General features: G+C 39.4%; 1 protein-coding gene across 1 annotated transcript in view; it reads right to left on the minus strand.

Moving 5' to 3' along the window:
* Positions 1-16,111, minus strand: part of MECOM (MDS1 and EVI1 complex locus) — a 50,145-nt gene that overhangs the window by 22,323 nt on the left and 11,711 nt on the right. The window contains exons 3-5 of the mRNA XM_044670935.1: positions 12,687-14,040; positions 9,173-9,260; positions 1,697-1,723 (exon numbers count right to left, since the gene is read on the minus strand). Coding sequence (XP_044526870.1) covers positions 1,697-1,723; positions 9,173-9,260; positions 12,687-14,040 — 1,469 coding nt within the window. The remainder of the gene's footprint in view (positions 1-1,696; positions 1,724-9,172; positions 9,261-12,686; positions 14,041-16,111) is intronic.

Raw genomic sequence — 16,111 nt, forward strand, 5'->3', positions numbered from 1 at the left:
CCAGGAAGCCCTCTGCCCAAAAGTATCTCCCCTACTATCTGTCATGTTGTTCAAATGTCACTATTCTCTATTTTTTTCTTTGGGTCGTTAAGGCTTTCTGGTCATTCAGTGCCCCATTAAATAAAAAATTACACTAGCACCTGCTGACCCTTTAAATTAAAAAATGCCAAAGTCTTAGAGGAAAAAGATAGGGAGAGTTGGAAAACTGGTACTCTGAGAGTGAGCAATGGGCATTTGCTGGCATCAAAGGTGAGAACAGACCAACAGCAGACCTGATGTAACATTTTTTAAAATTAGAATTTAAATTTAATTCAATTTAAATTAGAAAATCCCATCTTAGTCTTTGAATTATAGATGTCCAAAACACTCTTACAATTTTAAATCACCAAAAAGAAAAAAAAATCTGGATAAGAGAAACCAACATAAATCAGAAGAACTAGGCTCCCTTGGAATGAAGTTCATTATTACTCTTCTGGTATTTTAACAAGATGACTGATCTCTCTATCATGGCGGTCTTTTGCTTCCTCCTGAATTAAAATGAGAACTTTGAGGAGGAGGGTGGCAGGTTGGAATATTTGTAGAAGACTTAACGTCTCGTGTTTTCATTTCTTCGAGATATCTTTGGGGGCAGGCAATTAACGCGATTCGAGTTCTAGCAAAATATGCCTATCCCACAAGTTCATTAATTAAGGGTAGGGCATCTCCGGAAATAATCACTTATTATCTAGGTGACTCTAGAGCAGAGAACACAAAATACTATATGGCTATTAGGTGGGTATTTAAAACAACCTTTGTTTCATTTTCCAAAAAGCCAGAAGCCCATTTTTCACCCTAGGATGACTTTGACCATAAATGCTAATATCGGTTTGTAAACTGAGTCTCCTACTTCTAGACTAGCAAAAGCACCATTTAGACTCTACTCCTACAGAACCCAGAGCTCACCTTTGTCAACAGCCCAGAACCTCGGCTCCCAGGAAGATTCCTTGATTAACAGTGGGATCTCCTGTGCTTGAGGGACTCATTTGTTTAATCCTCAGTGTAAGGCTAATATTACATCTATCCCTAATATATTTCATAGCACCAACCCCAACAGGTCTTCCTTGCTCCCTCAGCCCCCCATCGTTAATGCTCCCTCCTTAACATCCCTGCAAATAAAACTGTTCCTGCTCTGTCTTTACTCACCCAGTGCCCAAGCTGTATCCCTCTACTCTTGGCATCTATAGTATGATCCTCCCAGTACAGAGTATAGTATCCTCCCAGAGGTTAGAAACTGTTTTCCTTCTGCTACTCTATCTCCAGCACCCAGACTCACATAGTGCCTCATATACAGTAAATGTTTAATAAATGCTTGTTGGATGAAATTAGTCTGAATAAAACGGTCTTAGGAGACTGGGAGACTTTCCATGTCAGCCTGGAATGACTTAAATTAGCTCACACTATGGAATCATTTTTAATCACAATTCATTAAACATTCAATAACAAAATCCAGGGATTTTAGCTTGGGAAAACCTACGTCGGTCGAGTTTTGGTTTGTTTTTTTTTTTTAAACTGTTCACAGTAGCTACATCGTTGCGCAGAAAAGTACATATGGTGCTTGTCAGGGTACCGTGATTTAGAATGCAAGTTACTTTGTTTGTTCTTAATTTATGGTACAGCGGTGCATTGTTTTAATCAAAAATATAAGTAGGAAACTTACCCAAGTTCTCTGATCAGGCAGTTGGAACTGGGAGCAAAATTGAAACAAAAACAAAAAATTACTTTTATGTTGGAACCCTCATTGCAATTGATCTGAGCAATTAACACTTAACTAGGTATTTGATGTTTATCATGAAATGGCACCTTAAAGATAACTGTGGCAAGAATCAGAGAATCTAAAAATGTTGCCGCTCTCATCGTCTATAGCTACCCTCGAGGCTTCTAAGCCACATTTCAGAGATGGAGTAAAAATGAGTGCCACCCCCTACTCTGGGAAAATGACAAAGCAAAGGGAGTCCTTCAGAATTTGGGGGGTGATCTTATTAGCACTGATTAATTGCACAGTGATTTGCCCACTCAGGGCTCAACTAATTGGCCAGGCATCAGATTTTCACTTGCAAATTAAGCTACAAGAAACAACGTCCACTATTTTGCATCCTTTTTTAGCAAAATGATGAAAAATGGTGAGGCATGACATGAAGGTTATAATTCATGAACAGCATGTGTCTCCCTCAGGTGTAGCTTTTAAACAACCAGAATCTCTCATTAAAAAAAAAAAAAAAAGATTTGAAAAGGCTGAGTTGGGCTCTGATCAGACACCCTCCCCAAAATTTCAAGGAATTAAATGTTTTTCCAGGTGGCAGAACTAGGAGGACTATAGTTAGGGAGAGTCTGAGAAAGATGCCAGGTGAGCACGGCTTAATGGAATCTTGTGGCAGGAATGAGTTAATTTTTGTTATTGATCTCCAGAGCCTAGTGGAGACACATTATAGGTGTGAAGCAAAGGATGAAGTGACTTGCCAAGGGCTGTACAAGTGCTAGAGCAGCTAGGTGGTACAGGAAGATCTGAGTTAAAATCTAGCCTCATACACTTACTAGCTATGTGATCCTGGGCAAGTCACTTAACCCTGTCTGTCTCAGTTTTCTCATCTGTAAAATGAGCTGGAGAAGGAAACAGCCAACCTCTCCAGTATCCTTGCTGAGAAAACCCCAAATGGGGTCACAAAGAGTCAGACACAACTGAAACGACTGAACAACAACATAGCCGTGACAGTCTCCTTGCAGTGGAAAATATGGAGTCTTAAAAGGCCAAGGAGAAAAAATCTCAGATTCTAAAAGGCAAATTTTCCAAGGGGAAAACAGAATGAAAGGCTGGAGAATTACAGATGATCTGCAGATAAGGATCTAACCCAGTTTGGGAAGAGAAGAGCTAAGCCAAGATCAGGACTGGAGGCTAGATTGTTCAGTCACAGATGAATAGAGAAAAAACAGGCTGGGCTTCCCCCAGACTTGGCACAGCAGTGGGACGGTGAGAAAAGAAATGACATCTGAAATTCCCCATCCTAAAACCCAAAGCTCTTGGACTAAAGAGGTAAAAACTAAAGAAACAAGAAGCCAAGATGAGAGAAGATGTGGGGGGTTTCATGGATCACAGGTGCTCACTCGGGTGGCCAGGAAGGGGTACACCTTTCCTTGCTTGACTTTAGCTGGATGCAGCTGGCTCCCATTTCCAAGGATTTCATTTGTATTCTTTTAAAAACTACACCTGAATGATATGATCTTATTTCTCCCAAGTCCCCATACTTGTACCTGTCCTTTATATTTCCTCGAGCCCCTCGGTTCCTAGCATGAGGGTCCAGGCAGCTCTAGGAGAGAAGAACCTTTCCCAAATTGGGGCCAGGATTCCAACCGCCCAGCCCATTTTTAGAGAGTTGTATCTCTCTTCCTAGAAGCATAATCATCCATCGTTTATGACTATCCTTCCAAGGAGAGAATTATTATAAACTTGGGACCTTTGAAACCTGCCTCATCAGACCACAAGCCTAGAGATGTCTAGAGTTACAAGTCTGAATCGTAAAGGATCATCCAGAAAATAAAGTTAAATATTACCCTTCCCTCACCATGCACAGCGATGGCAGCCGGGAATCATGAAGCACCGGTGCTAAGGGAGATGAGTGGGCAAAGGACAGCAATAGAAGGGGTGGCATCTTTTTTATTATTTTATTTTTTTGTGTCAGGCTTAGTGAAAACTAGATCCAGGGAAAACAAAATGCCTGGAAATACTCCAAGCTCAGGAAAACATGGAATAATCAATGAAATGTCCTTAAAAGACAAAAGGAGAAGAATGGCTCCCATTGTAAATCTAAATTGGAGTTGTCCTAGGCTATAAAATTGTCGATCCACTTGATCTCAAAGATTAGAGAAATCAACACGCTGATAAATGAAACCCACAAATCTGAACATCCCATATTATCACTGATTGCTCCGTTTTTGGTTTTTTCCATACGACATCTCTATTTCCCCATTGCTTTTCCTTTATATCCCAGCCCTCAGCACAGTGCCCAGCACATAGGAGTCCCTCGATAAAAGCCTGTTACTTTGATATTGTCCATCATGACTGGTAATAAACCTGCAGGTTTACAGATCAAAGGCAGAAATGTCAATGATCCTTTAATGGCTCTACAGCTAAGCAAACACTCGGTAAGAATTAAACTACTGGCTCAGGTTCTAGTCATTACTGCATCCCATATTTCTCTGTTATCTGGTCCGTGTACCCGTAACATTCATATGCCCTGGATTTATTGGCAAGAAACATCTTTTAATTTCCAAAGTCTATATTTTTCCTTCAGAACAATCATTCCTTCTGACTACAAGGGCAGCTTCTCCCCCATCCTAAAGACCCTTTCAGGAGGCCCTCGATATATCAAAATTATTTTCATAGTAATATTAAGGTATTATTTGTCTATTAAAAAATTCCTCCATTTTCCAACTACATAACTAAGCCAGATTTTCTCATATGCTTCAGACTGCAACAGAATGAATGCAGAAGCTGATATGAGAATCCACCTGTCACCTATTAAGTCAAACCTTAGATTTGCAAAAATAGAAAATGATGCCACTCCCCTCGTTTTCTGAAAATTGTTACTTTTTTAAATTTAAAATATGTCATGTTCATTTGAAGCAGGCTTATTTTGATGATTTTAAATTAATAATTGAACTAATAAATAATTGTTTAAAAGTGATCAGTTCATTTTTTTTAACATGGTAGATGTCAATAGCTATAACTTACATAAACAAAAGGTCTTTAAGGTCTTCAGTCATTTTTGAGAGTATAAAGTATAAGTGGCACAGTGGACAGAGGATTGGATCTTGAGTAGGGATGACTTGAGTTCAAATCCAGTCCTAAATAATTATCCAAAGCAAAGTATTTAATCTCTGTCTCAGTTTTCTCATCTGTTAGAAGGGAATATACTAATAACAGCATCTACTTCCCAGGATTGTTGAAAGGATCAAATGAGAAATCTTTTAAAAATACTTAAATCACAAGTTTTGTTTTTCCTACTTTTTCAAAGGGAGAAGGGAAGGAAGAAGAGGTGGATTTTTTCATTCATTGAAAAAAAATAAAAAACAGAAAAATGTCCTTAAAAAAATACTTAAATCACAGTGCCTGGCACATAGTAGGTGCTTAAAAAATGTTGTTTCCTTCCTTCTTTTCTTCCTGAGACTGAAAACTTTGAGAATCACGGATCTAAGGCATTTATTTTTATATAGTTTCCTTTTTGATCCTAAAAACAATTCTGAAATTGAAGGTGTATGGCAGAATGAGAAGCCATATTTGGGGGCCTGAAGGTTCAAGTCTCACCTCAACTTAATGTTCCTAGACAGGTAATTTCACCTCTCATTGCCTCAAAAATTTTTCTAAGATTATAAATTGCTGAGAAGGTGCTACTGGAGTTCACTATATACTGAGGAATTCATAGCTCTTCAACAATAATAATCACAAATCCAGACATTAATTCTCACACCCAAGTAACTACAGCAGTTATTTCTTTATTAGTTTCTTTGTTTATAGATAAGAAAATTGCGCTGTAGGTTAATTATTGGCTGGAGGTCAGATAAGTATAGAGCAGAGACTGAAATCCAGGTTCTTGCCACCCAACCAAGGTGTGTTCGTTCTCCTCTAGGAAAGGAAAGTTATGTGATAAATGGGTCTGCTGGGTCTACCTCAATACCACAGTGACTATCTCCTTAAAGACAATCTGTAGACTTTGGTCTAGAAAAGTGAACAAATAGTCCTTATTTTCCTCTGGTGTTTGTACATTTAAGACATATGACCTTGACCAGTGTTCCCATCTTTTTGTCCTTTATTAGTATATAAACTCATTAGGGACAGGGACCCAGTATTATGTCTTATTTCACTTTTTTTTAAAACCCTGGCACCTAATGGATATACTGTTTAGTAAACACTTAAATTTTTTTTAAACCCTTCACTTCTGTGTATTGGCTCCTTGGTGGAAGAGTGGTAAGGGTGGGCAATGGGGGTCAAGTGACTTGCCCAGGGTCACACAGCTGGGAAGTGTCTGAGGCCGGATTTGAACCTAGGACCTCCCGTCTCTTGGCCTGACTCTCAATCCACTAAGCTACCCAGATGCCCCCTAAACACTTAAATTTTGGGGAAAAAAAATGAGTGAATGGCATTTTACAACTTCTATCTAGTTTCTCCCTCTATATTTGCATTCCTTCCTATGCAAGATGAGTAGGTGACTATGAAGAAATATTAGGTCCCCTTTCTATCCCCCCCATAAGTCCAGTCCTGCTTTACCATTCTCAAAGAGGGAAAGAGTTAAGAGGAGCTGAGAGGGAAGGAGGCACCCCATGGACCTATGTAAACATCTCACTGAAGTTGAGGATGGCTCCTCATTTTCTCCCTTCTCTAAGGCTAAATAGTCCAAAGTCTTTGAGTATGGTGCATTGTATATGAGAGAAGAAGGGCTTATCTCTCTTCTGAACCTCAAAAGCATGTGAGACCAGAGGAAGAAAAGACTTGAGAATTTTTCTTAATATTTTAAGAAAACTTAGGAATATATTTTAGAGGAGGAAATATGCTGTATAAATGAAACCTAACAAGTAAAATAAAAATCTAGGACAATACTGTGTAATTTTAGAGTTAGAAAGAACCTCAAATGTCTTCTATCCATCCAAAGCCCATCACTTATAAAGGGGAGTGAAAATGGGTTTAAAACTGAAGTCCCATCGGTAAGTGACTTGTCTAAAGTCAGAGGGGAAATAAATAAGAGATGGAATTCCAACCCAGAGCCCCTGATTCCAAATCCAGTGTTCTATCCATACACTCTAGTTTTGGTGATTTACTACATTTCACTGGATTAGAAAGAATACATAAAATGTTTGAGTTAAAAGACATGGTAGTGATCAGGGAATCCAAGTCCCTCATTTTATAGACCAAGAAATGGAGCTCTAAAGGCATTAAGTGAATTTGTTCTTCTTACACACACACAGCTTAGACTAGGATCTGGGGTTGCAGCCGCCATGTTGCCTGTCATTGACATGGTATTTTTCCATGTCAATGGAACCAACTGTGATCAATATGAATCACCAAAAATCTGGTCACTGGATTTTTTTCATTAAGTTCTAGAACCATTGAGTGCAAAAACTGTCAGAAAAGAAATGAACAAACCCACTTTTGGGGGATCTACTTTGGGAGGTGATAAAGATGTGTAATTTGAAACAGCTGAAAGGTAAGATGTTGACAAACTGGCGAATATGTATGCTATTCTAAGAGAGGAAGAGCATTTCCCCTGAAATTTCTTTTCCATGAAGTAAATCTCTAATGCAGCATATTGTTGCCTGATGCTCCTGCTTAAAATTATTGCTAAAACAGAAAAGAAACAGAGTCATTGTAAAATGTATGAGTCAGTTGTTCAAAGGGCTGCTATCGGATGAAAATATTTGTAAATCAGATGCAGAATCCCAATGGGATAGGAATTTCTGCAGAGCTCCTTATCTCTAACCAGCTCATACCTCGGCTCTCCTTTAAGTAGGATTAAGGAAGTAGGATCATGGTTATAAAAAAGTGACAAAGAGGTGAACAAGAGAGCAGAATCATTTCTTGGGTGCATACCTATATAGGTGTCCTTGCTATAGCTTCCCAAGAGCATTTATGACATCTATTAAATTTGGAAGGGAAGCAATAGCTTTAAGTTGGATATGCCACTTTTAAATATTAACCAATTGGATTATTATCAGTTATAAATTATTGTGTCATCAAGTATTAGTTAATTAAATTGACTAATTGATTTACTCCATTTCTAAGAAATGCCCTAGAGATTCTGCTTATTATCTGAGGACAAGAAAAGTCATCTTCGATTTTAAAATACAAAAGCAAAGAATATAGAATTCTTGTAGTTTCACTATTCTTTCTATTTCCTCAGCTATAAAATAAAACAATACTTAACTTCCTTCAAAGCACAGCCACCTTCTCCATAAGACCTTTTCTCTTCACTCCCACTCCCAAGCCTTTTAGTATTCTACTTTTTGAAATAATACAAAACCACTTTGTATTATGTTATGCATATACGAGTTTACTTATTAGCTTTTTGTTGTGTCCCCACAGTAGAAGGATGGCAGAATTGTTTCCTTTTTGCTTCTTGCAAAGAACAAGAACTTGGGAAATGTTTGATGAATCGAAATAAAAACTTGGGGAAAACACTTGTTGAAACAATTAAAAAAACTAGAGATAAACTAATAAGTCATCCATGATGTCTTCCCTTGCTAGGCAGTGAGGAACTAGAAGCATGGTCTTATTTTCAATCAGTAAATCGGGTTGTTTACCTGTTGTTGGAGGCTAAGGAAATGAGCGTGTTCTGTTCAAAGACCAGATAAATGCCAAAATCATCTGTCTGGGATTCTTACCTTTTTTTTTTTTTTTTTTTTTTAAAATATGGACCCTTGAGGAAGTCTGGTGAAATCCAATGGATTCCTTCTCAAATTTTTTTAAAATAAAAAATTTTAAATAAAACATTTTAATTAATTTTTAAATGTTTTTAAATAAATATTTTTAAATTGTTAAGTATTTTTACTTTAAAAATAAATACTTTAAAGTATTTTTAAAATAAAATACTTAGAATTGCAAAGAAAACCAATTGTACTAAGATGAAAATAATTTTCCTTCCCATCCAAATTCATTGGACTGCCTGAAATCTCCCAGTTTAAGAAGCCCCGCTCTATGGAAACAGTGGGCTAGGTAGAACGATTTCCTGTTTTCTCCAGCAGCAAAAGAAAAAATAAAAATACCCTCAGTAGTCCAGGACAAGCTATGAGGAGATGATGATCTTTTCCTTTGTATCAGTAAAGCTTAAAATATAACCCCAGGATCCTAACCCAACCCTATCCCTTTGCACCTTGAACTATGTTCAATCCAAATAAGACAGTAGCTCTATAGGTTGCCAAGAATAGACTATAGAGTAACATCAAGGCCTTATTTTTTACATGAATATTTACTTTTTTTTCTTCATTAAAGAGATTCAGTTTGAATTCTGTTCGAATTTCCTGTGTTCTTCCGCAAGAGCGTCATAGGAAATCCTCATGTTCTCAAGATTTCTTTCATTGCATTGCATCTGCTTTTCAAGATCAGCAAGTTAGTTTACATGTTCTACATCTCAAATCCAAAAATACTTACTTGTGGATGAAATAAGAATCCTGGGGAAGGTCTCAAGTATTTCTCTTTTAGAGCTTCAAGTGGGTCCGTGAGCTTTCTTTTCTCTACCCTGAAAGGTTAAAATTACATTTGCTCATGATGAATCAGTCTCGTATATCAATCAATACTTAAGCACCTGACATTTAAAACGGCTTACAATAAACCAAGGGAGAGGTTTCTGGGAAATACACTAATAAAAAAGCCAAAGAGATCTGCTGCTGGGCTTTCCACGTGTGCACATGTCTCTGATTAGGAAGTCAAGTCGGTATAGATCCAAAGGGAGAAGATCCCACTAGTAATGGAAAAATCCAACAGAAACCAATATGGCAACCGTAGAATGGGAAAGCCCAGTGAATCACTAAGCCGGATATATTTGTCACTGAAGAAGTACTTCCCCAGTGAGAATTTATATGGGAAATGCTGTGAAATAGTACAGACGAGTACAATGAGCCAGGCTGAGGAGGAGGGCAGTTCCTTACCCGTACCACAAGGCATGGCATCCTCCTCCTGTCCATCACACACTCACCAAGGTAGTCATTGGCTTCTTTCTGCTTTCTACACTTCTACACTGACCACTCAGCAAAGAAACCAGAGGGAAGAGATGGGGATCAGAAGCCGAAGTCAAACTGGCAAAGGATATCTGAAAACGACTTGGTTGCCTCTTCTTCTGCTCTAATCATTATCCATTAATAATATCCAAATATTCATTATCCAATGATAATATCTTTTATTTTTCATGCTTTCTCAATGGAGAAAACTGCACGTGGCACTGGACTGAATTAAACTAATCTCTCCCGGGGCAGCTGGGTAGCTCAGTGGAGTGAGAGCCAGGCCTAGAGACAGGAGGTCCTAGGTTCAAACCCGGCCTCAGCCACTTCCCAGCTGTGTGACCCTGGGCAAGTCACTTGACCCCCATTGCCCACCCTTACCAATCTTCCACCTATGAGACAATACACCGAAGTACAAGGGTTTAAAAAAAAAAAACATAAACTAATCTCTCCCCCTTTTTTCTTTTCCATTTCAAAACTCACGTACAAGGATGTAAAACATTTTTTTTTTTATTTTCTCTAGAATAGAAAGCAATCTCCTTGAGTGGAGATTTGGGGAGGGGAGAGGAGAGGTAGTACTGGGTATAACTGGCACACAGTAGAGGGCTCTGAACCTAAAAGCATCTTAATACATGATTGGGGAATTCAATCAGTAGCCCAGGACATCGGATCGATACCATGACTGAGCCAAGTCTGGGATATGTGAGGACAAACGATGGCTGGAGAATCTGCTAAAGAAGCAGTGGATACGTGTGTGGTTGAAGAGGGAAGGTGGGCTGCTCTATTGGAGGTGGAAGGTATTCATGGATCTGGGGAACAGCCAATGCTTATGGAGGAGTGGAAGGATTATGGCGTTAAAAGAACAGAAGAGTAAGAAGCTGAGCCTTCCAAGGCTTCCTCCTGAGAGTCAAACTAGAAACCACGCTGACCAAGAAACACAACGGAAAGGGCAAACAATCTATGAGCTTTCCTCCTAACCATAGGGCTTTGGAGGATTTAAGTGAGGGTAATTTGAAAAGAACCGAAAAGTTGTCAAAACTTTTTTCGGTTGTGTTTTCTGATCCTCTTAGATGAATTTTAAACGGGCTAGCTTGCTCTTTACTAGGGATTATCCACTCCTGACATTTTATAAATAATATTGGTAATTTGTCAGTTAGAATCAAACAAAAGCACAGATTATAGAAAAGCTTTCTACTCGATTAAAACCGAATATATATTATACTGTGAAATGTGTGTATATAATGTGTATGTGTATATCATTTCCAATGTTATTGGATTGAGGGTAGGGAAGAGAAATTTTAACCTTTCATAGAAAAGGGCCCCTCTGTCCTCTGCCAGGATTTGTATTTCTGATGTGAAGAACATAAAACCTTCTCTTGATAAACAGGAATTAACTCACATACATAAATGCTTTGTCTAAAGAGAGCCTAGAAAAACATTCTTTGTAAATTCCAATAATTCTTGAGAGCATAAAAAATTCATGCAACATAAAAGAAATGTGAGGCCTAAGACATATTCTACTCTGAATAGAAAAACTGTAGGCTACTAGCAGGCTTGGAAAAAAAAATTCTTACATGTAAGATTTGATTTATTAGCCAGAAACCTTTATTAAAAATACAATGTTTGGAGATGCAGATGAAGAATTTAGATAATGGATGTTTGTCTCCATCATTTTAACCATAATAAATGGACCTGGTATTTTTTCTTAAATGCACTATCCACATTATATACAAAAGATTTTTATGGCTAACATTTCATTTCTGCAGCACTCCTAGAAGATTTATTTAGACATAGAGTATGACTAGCACTCATTAGTGATGTGAAGGCCAACTAATAAAGTTCAGGTTGGCACTGACATCCACATCACCTTATTTCAAATAACTTGACCCATTGAAGCACTCCCACATATCTGGGTTAATCCTTCAGGGTCCACAACCTTCAGTCACCTGACAAGGTATTTTAAACAGAATTTTTCTATAAATTCCTCTCAATAAAGTGAGTGCTCAAAAAACTAGATTTACTGTCAAAGAAAAAAAACATGGAAGGTATTTCAAATTCTGAGTATTCATGTCTTGCCATATCTCGGTGATGGATTGTATCAACTTAACAGTATTTTGATGGCACCACATGTTGGGTTCCAGGGAGACAGAGAAAGAGAGACAGAAAGAAAGAGTGAGACAGAGAAAAAGGGAGGGAGACACAGAAGGAGAGAGAGACAAAGACAGAGAGAGGAAAAGAGAGACACAGAGTGTCAGAAAGAGAGAGAGAAAGACAGAAAGAGAGGAGAGAGAGAAGAGAGAGAGAGAAGAGGAAGAAAAGAGAGAGAAAAGAGAGAAAGAAGAGAGAAGAAAGAGATGAGGAAGAGAGAGGAGAGAGAAAGGAGAGAGAGAAAAGAGAAAGAGNAAAGAGAGAGAGAAAGACAGAAAGAGAGGAGAGAGAGAAGAGAGAGAGAGAAGAGGAAGAAAAGAGAGAGAAAAGAGAGAAAGAAGAGAGAAGAAAGAGATGAGGAAGAGAGAGAAGAGAAAGAGAAGAGAGGGAAGAGAGAGAAAGAAGAGAGAAGAAAGAGATGAGGAAGAGAGAGGAGAGAGAAAGGAGAGAGAGAAAAGAGAAAGAGAAGAGAGAGAAAAGAGAGAGAAGAGAGAGAAGAAAGAGATGAGGAAGAGAGGAGAGAGAGAGAGGAGAGAGAGAGAAAATAGAAAGAGAAGAGAGAGAAGAGAGAAGAGAGAGAAGAAAGAGAGGAGAGAGAAAACAGAAAGGGAAGAGAGAAGAGAGAGAAAAGAGAGAAAAAGAGAAGAGAAAAAAGAGAGAGAAGAGAGAGAGAGAGAGAGAGGGGTGGGGGGGAGGATGAGAACAAACACACAGAGACTTCTTGGCAGGCAGAAAACTTTTTTTTCTCTAGCATGACTGAGGTTTAACAGGTTAAGGGAACATTCTAACCAGCCCGTTACCTGTAAATGGGGTCCATAAAGAAAGGAGTTGGTCTGGCATGCTGCAAAGAGGCATCTGAAGCCTTCCTTTGGTCAAGGCCGCCTCCCTTCTTTTCGCCAAAAACATGGTTCTTCCGAGGCTCGGTTGACTTTGTCCCACTGGCTCGGCTCCGACTGCCCATGCTCAGGTCCAGGGGCTGATCTTGGCTTGTGAGAGGCGTCGTTGCTGGTTTGGAGGTGGCCGGAGTAACAGATTTCTCCTCCTTCCTTTTAGTGGTGAGGTCAAAGGGAGACTCGGGGCTACCCTTCTGGATTTTCTTCCCATCGCTGGGTGATTGGGGCTCCATTTTCAAAGGTAACGGTCTCAAGTCTCTATCAGGAAATGGGTACATTGACTGAGAGAATGCTGGAAAAAATGGGAGGGGAAACATGGAAGGGTAAGGTAAAGCGCCAACTTTTTTGTCTTGCAGACCCACCAGTCCTGTGGAACCAAAGTATTTTTCAGCAATAGACGCAATAGCTTTTATAGAATCATTCACCGCTCCCGACACCGCAGTTTGCTCCTCTAAAGATGGTGAGAAAATGGAATGATTGCTGTATTCTTTCTTATTATTTATGGCAGCCAAACTCTGCAGAGGGCTTACTTTGTCTTTGAACATTTTACCATTTTCTTTAAATTTCTCTTTATCACTTTCAAGGTCACTTTCGAGATCAGAGCCAGAGGTGGTTTCCAGGTCACTGCCACTTGGGGTACTGACATCATCAAGGTCACTACTCTCTGACTGGTCACTGATTTTTTCAAGGGGCCTCTCTTCAGAGGACCTCTCAGGCTGGAGTTCCACTGGCTTATTTTCCCCTACAGCTGGGTGCTTATTTAGTGCCTTCAAAATATCCTGGGTGGCTGGCAGTATCTGAGGATGTGCCATGAGGGGACTTTGGCTTTTGTTTCTTTCAGTACTTGGAAGTCCTTTAACAGGAGAGCTAGCAGGTATCAAGGGTGGCCTGTGGTACAAGCCAGAAGGAAACAAACCCGGAAAGCTAAAAGAAAATCCAGGAGCTGTTGGAAAAGTAAGACCGGCAGAATGCCTATTGGCACCAAAATAGTCAGCAAGGCCAGGATTGCCATGGTTCATATTAACCATGGACGTTTTATCCATAGCTGGGGTCCCAGGAAGTGAAATGCCTTGGCCAAAAAATCCACCTGCCGCAAAATGGTTCTTGCCCTCACAAAACCTCCTGTGCTTATTTAAGGAAGACGTAGTGCTGAACATTTGTCCACAGTCTTTGCACTTGATTTGGGTTCTGCAATCAGCATGCATGCGCTTATGACGACAAAGATTTGAAAACTGGGTATAGGATTTATGGCAGACCTCACCTGTGTACAAACAACAGAAAACAATCTCAGGCAAGTAGGATGGCAGGCAAAGCGGTCGGAGGTTAGCAAATCATCACGATTCTTTTTCCCCCCCTCCCAAAATGTCTCAGGAAGTCAGAAAAGGATGTCTCCTGCGGGGGAGGGAGATGGAAGCCGGGCGGGCACCAAACCAAAGAAACCCCCCTTTCCAAAGGGGCTCAAAGCAAGGCAACCACCCTGACAAGTGTCTTTAGGACAGCACATACCAAAAAAAAAAAGAAAAAGAAAAAGAAAAAAAGAAAAAATTAAAATTAAAATTAAAAAATAGAGACACAGAGAGAAAAGATCCCTTGGCAGATACTCAAGGGCTTGAGATTCCCGGGGAAAGTTCCAAATGTGTCATGCAATGATTCACCGGTGTGATTCCAGGAAGATAATAACAAGGAAATTGTCAAAAGCAGAAGAGATAGGCAACATAAAATATAGTCATTTAAAAAGGAAAAAAAAATAATCTTGTGTTTTTTTGGACTCCCAAACAAAATGAAATCGTCCCCCTCCCCGATCTCCGTGTCATCGAATCCACCTTTATTTTTCTATCCCCTTGGGGGGAAAGCCTGTGACTGTGCTAGTCTCATTTCATGTGTATTATATCATCAGCTCTCATCATTCACACATCAAAGCCACACAACAATGCACATTGTGTATTCGGAGACATTTTTAACAATCATTTTCATGATTTGAGAAAGACTGACATAATTTACAATGGCTCTATTTTAAGTCTGCAAAGGAAGCTCAGTTGAATGTACCCCATCCTGCATCGCTGGTTCCCATGAACTGTGATCACGTCCTCTGACTTCCCCTCACACCAGGGCTTGTGTTAACCTTCCTGCTCTTGGAAACCCCTGTCCTTGGGAAACATGACCGTTTGCTGTCATATCGCAGCCATTTATCTCAGCGCTTGACTTCTTCAGCCTGCGAGCCAAGAAAAGGCTGAGCGTCTGTCTGAGGATCCGTGGGGCGAGAACCAGCGTGCTGGGCTCCCACCACGGGGAAAGTCTCGGTGGGCTCCGGGCTCCGTCCCCCTCAGCCCCCGACTCCCAAGGATGAATCCCTTGAAAGGATCAGAATACCACGAGCTTCAACGAGACGTCCACGGGTGCTAGTTAGGGAGGCCATAGGAGTATAGGATGGGGTCCTGAGGGTGGCATTTCTATTCCGACACTTCCTCACCCACAGAAAAACCTAATTTGTCATTCATTGCTACAGCAGATTCACTCTGAGAGGGGAAAAAAATAAACCAACACAGTCCAAATTCATCCTTGAATCCTTTTTGGGGATAGCCAGATTTCACTAATGACTCATGGAAACCAAAGCGGTTTTTAAAACTCAAGCATCGGGGCAATTTTTTTTTTGTGTAATAATAATTTATTTTAAAAATAATAAACTGCTCTCAAATAAAACTCACTCTGAAATCAAAGAACTACACACACTTCGAGTAAGAAAAAAGTACAAAATGGCTCTTGTTCTACTTTAAATGTCTTACCAAGTATAAATAAATGTATCATTAGGGTGGAAAAAAATAATCAGACCATTCCAGGTGCTTTCTGGGTATGCTCAGATGTGATGGCACTTAAAAGAGACAATTTCGTGTAGTCAAGAGCACTCTGGGGACTTGGAGTCAGGAAGACACGGGGTCAAATCCAGATACTTAATTGCTGTGTAATCCTGGAAGAATCATCTAACCTCTTTGGGTCTCCATTTTTTTATCTGTGAAATGAGTAGGATGGACTCAATGATCTCTTTGGGTTTTTCCTACTCTAAATCTTCCATGAGGGTGATAATAGCACCTATCTCATAGGCTCAGTGAGGAAATCAGATGACAGAACATCTGCAGAGCATTTTGCAAACTGAAAGCCCTCTATAAAGGCTAGTTATTATTATTGTCATTATTGCTTTGTGATTGCTATTATATATTATGTTACACATAATATATTCTAATAATAATATATTATATAATGTTATAATAAATATATTTTATATATTATAATAATAAATACATTACTATAGTTTGTATAATATAACAAAAGCATTA

Source organism: Gracilinanus agilis, chromosome 3 (genome assembly GCF_016433145.1).
Source record: "Gracilinanus agilis isolate LMUSP501 chromosome 3, AgileGrace, whole genome shotgun sequence".
NCBI lineage: Eukaryota > Metazoa > Chordata > Mammalia > Didelphimorphia > Didelphidae > Gracilinanus > Gracilinanus agilis.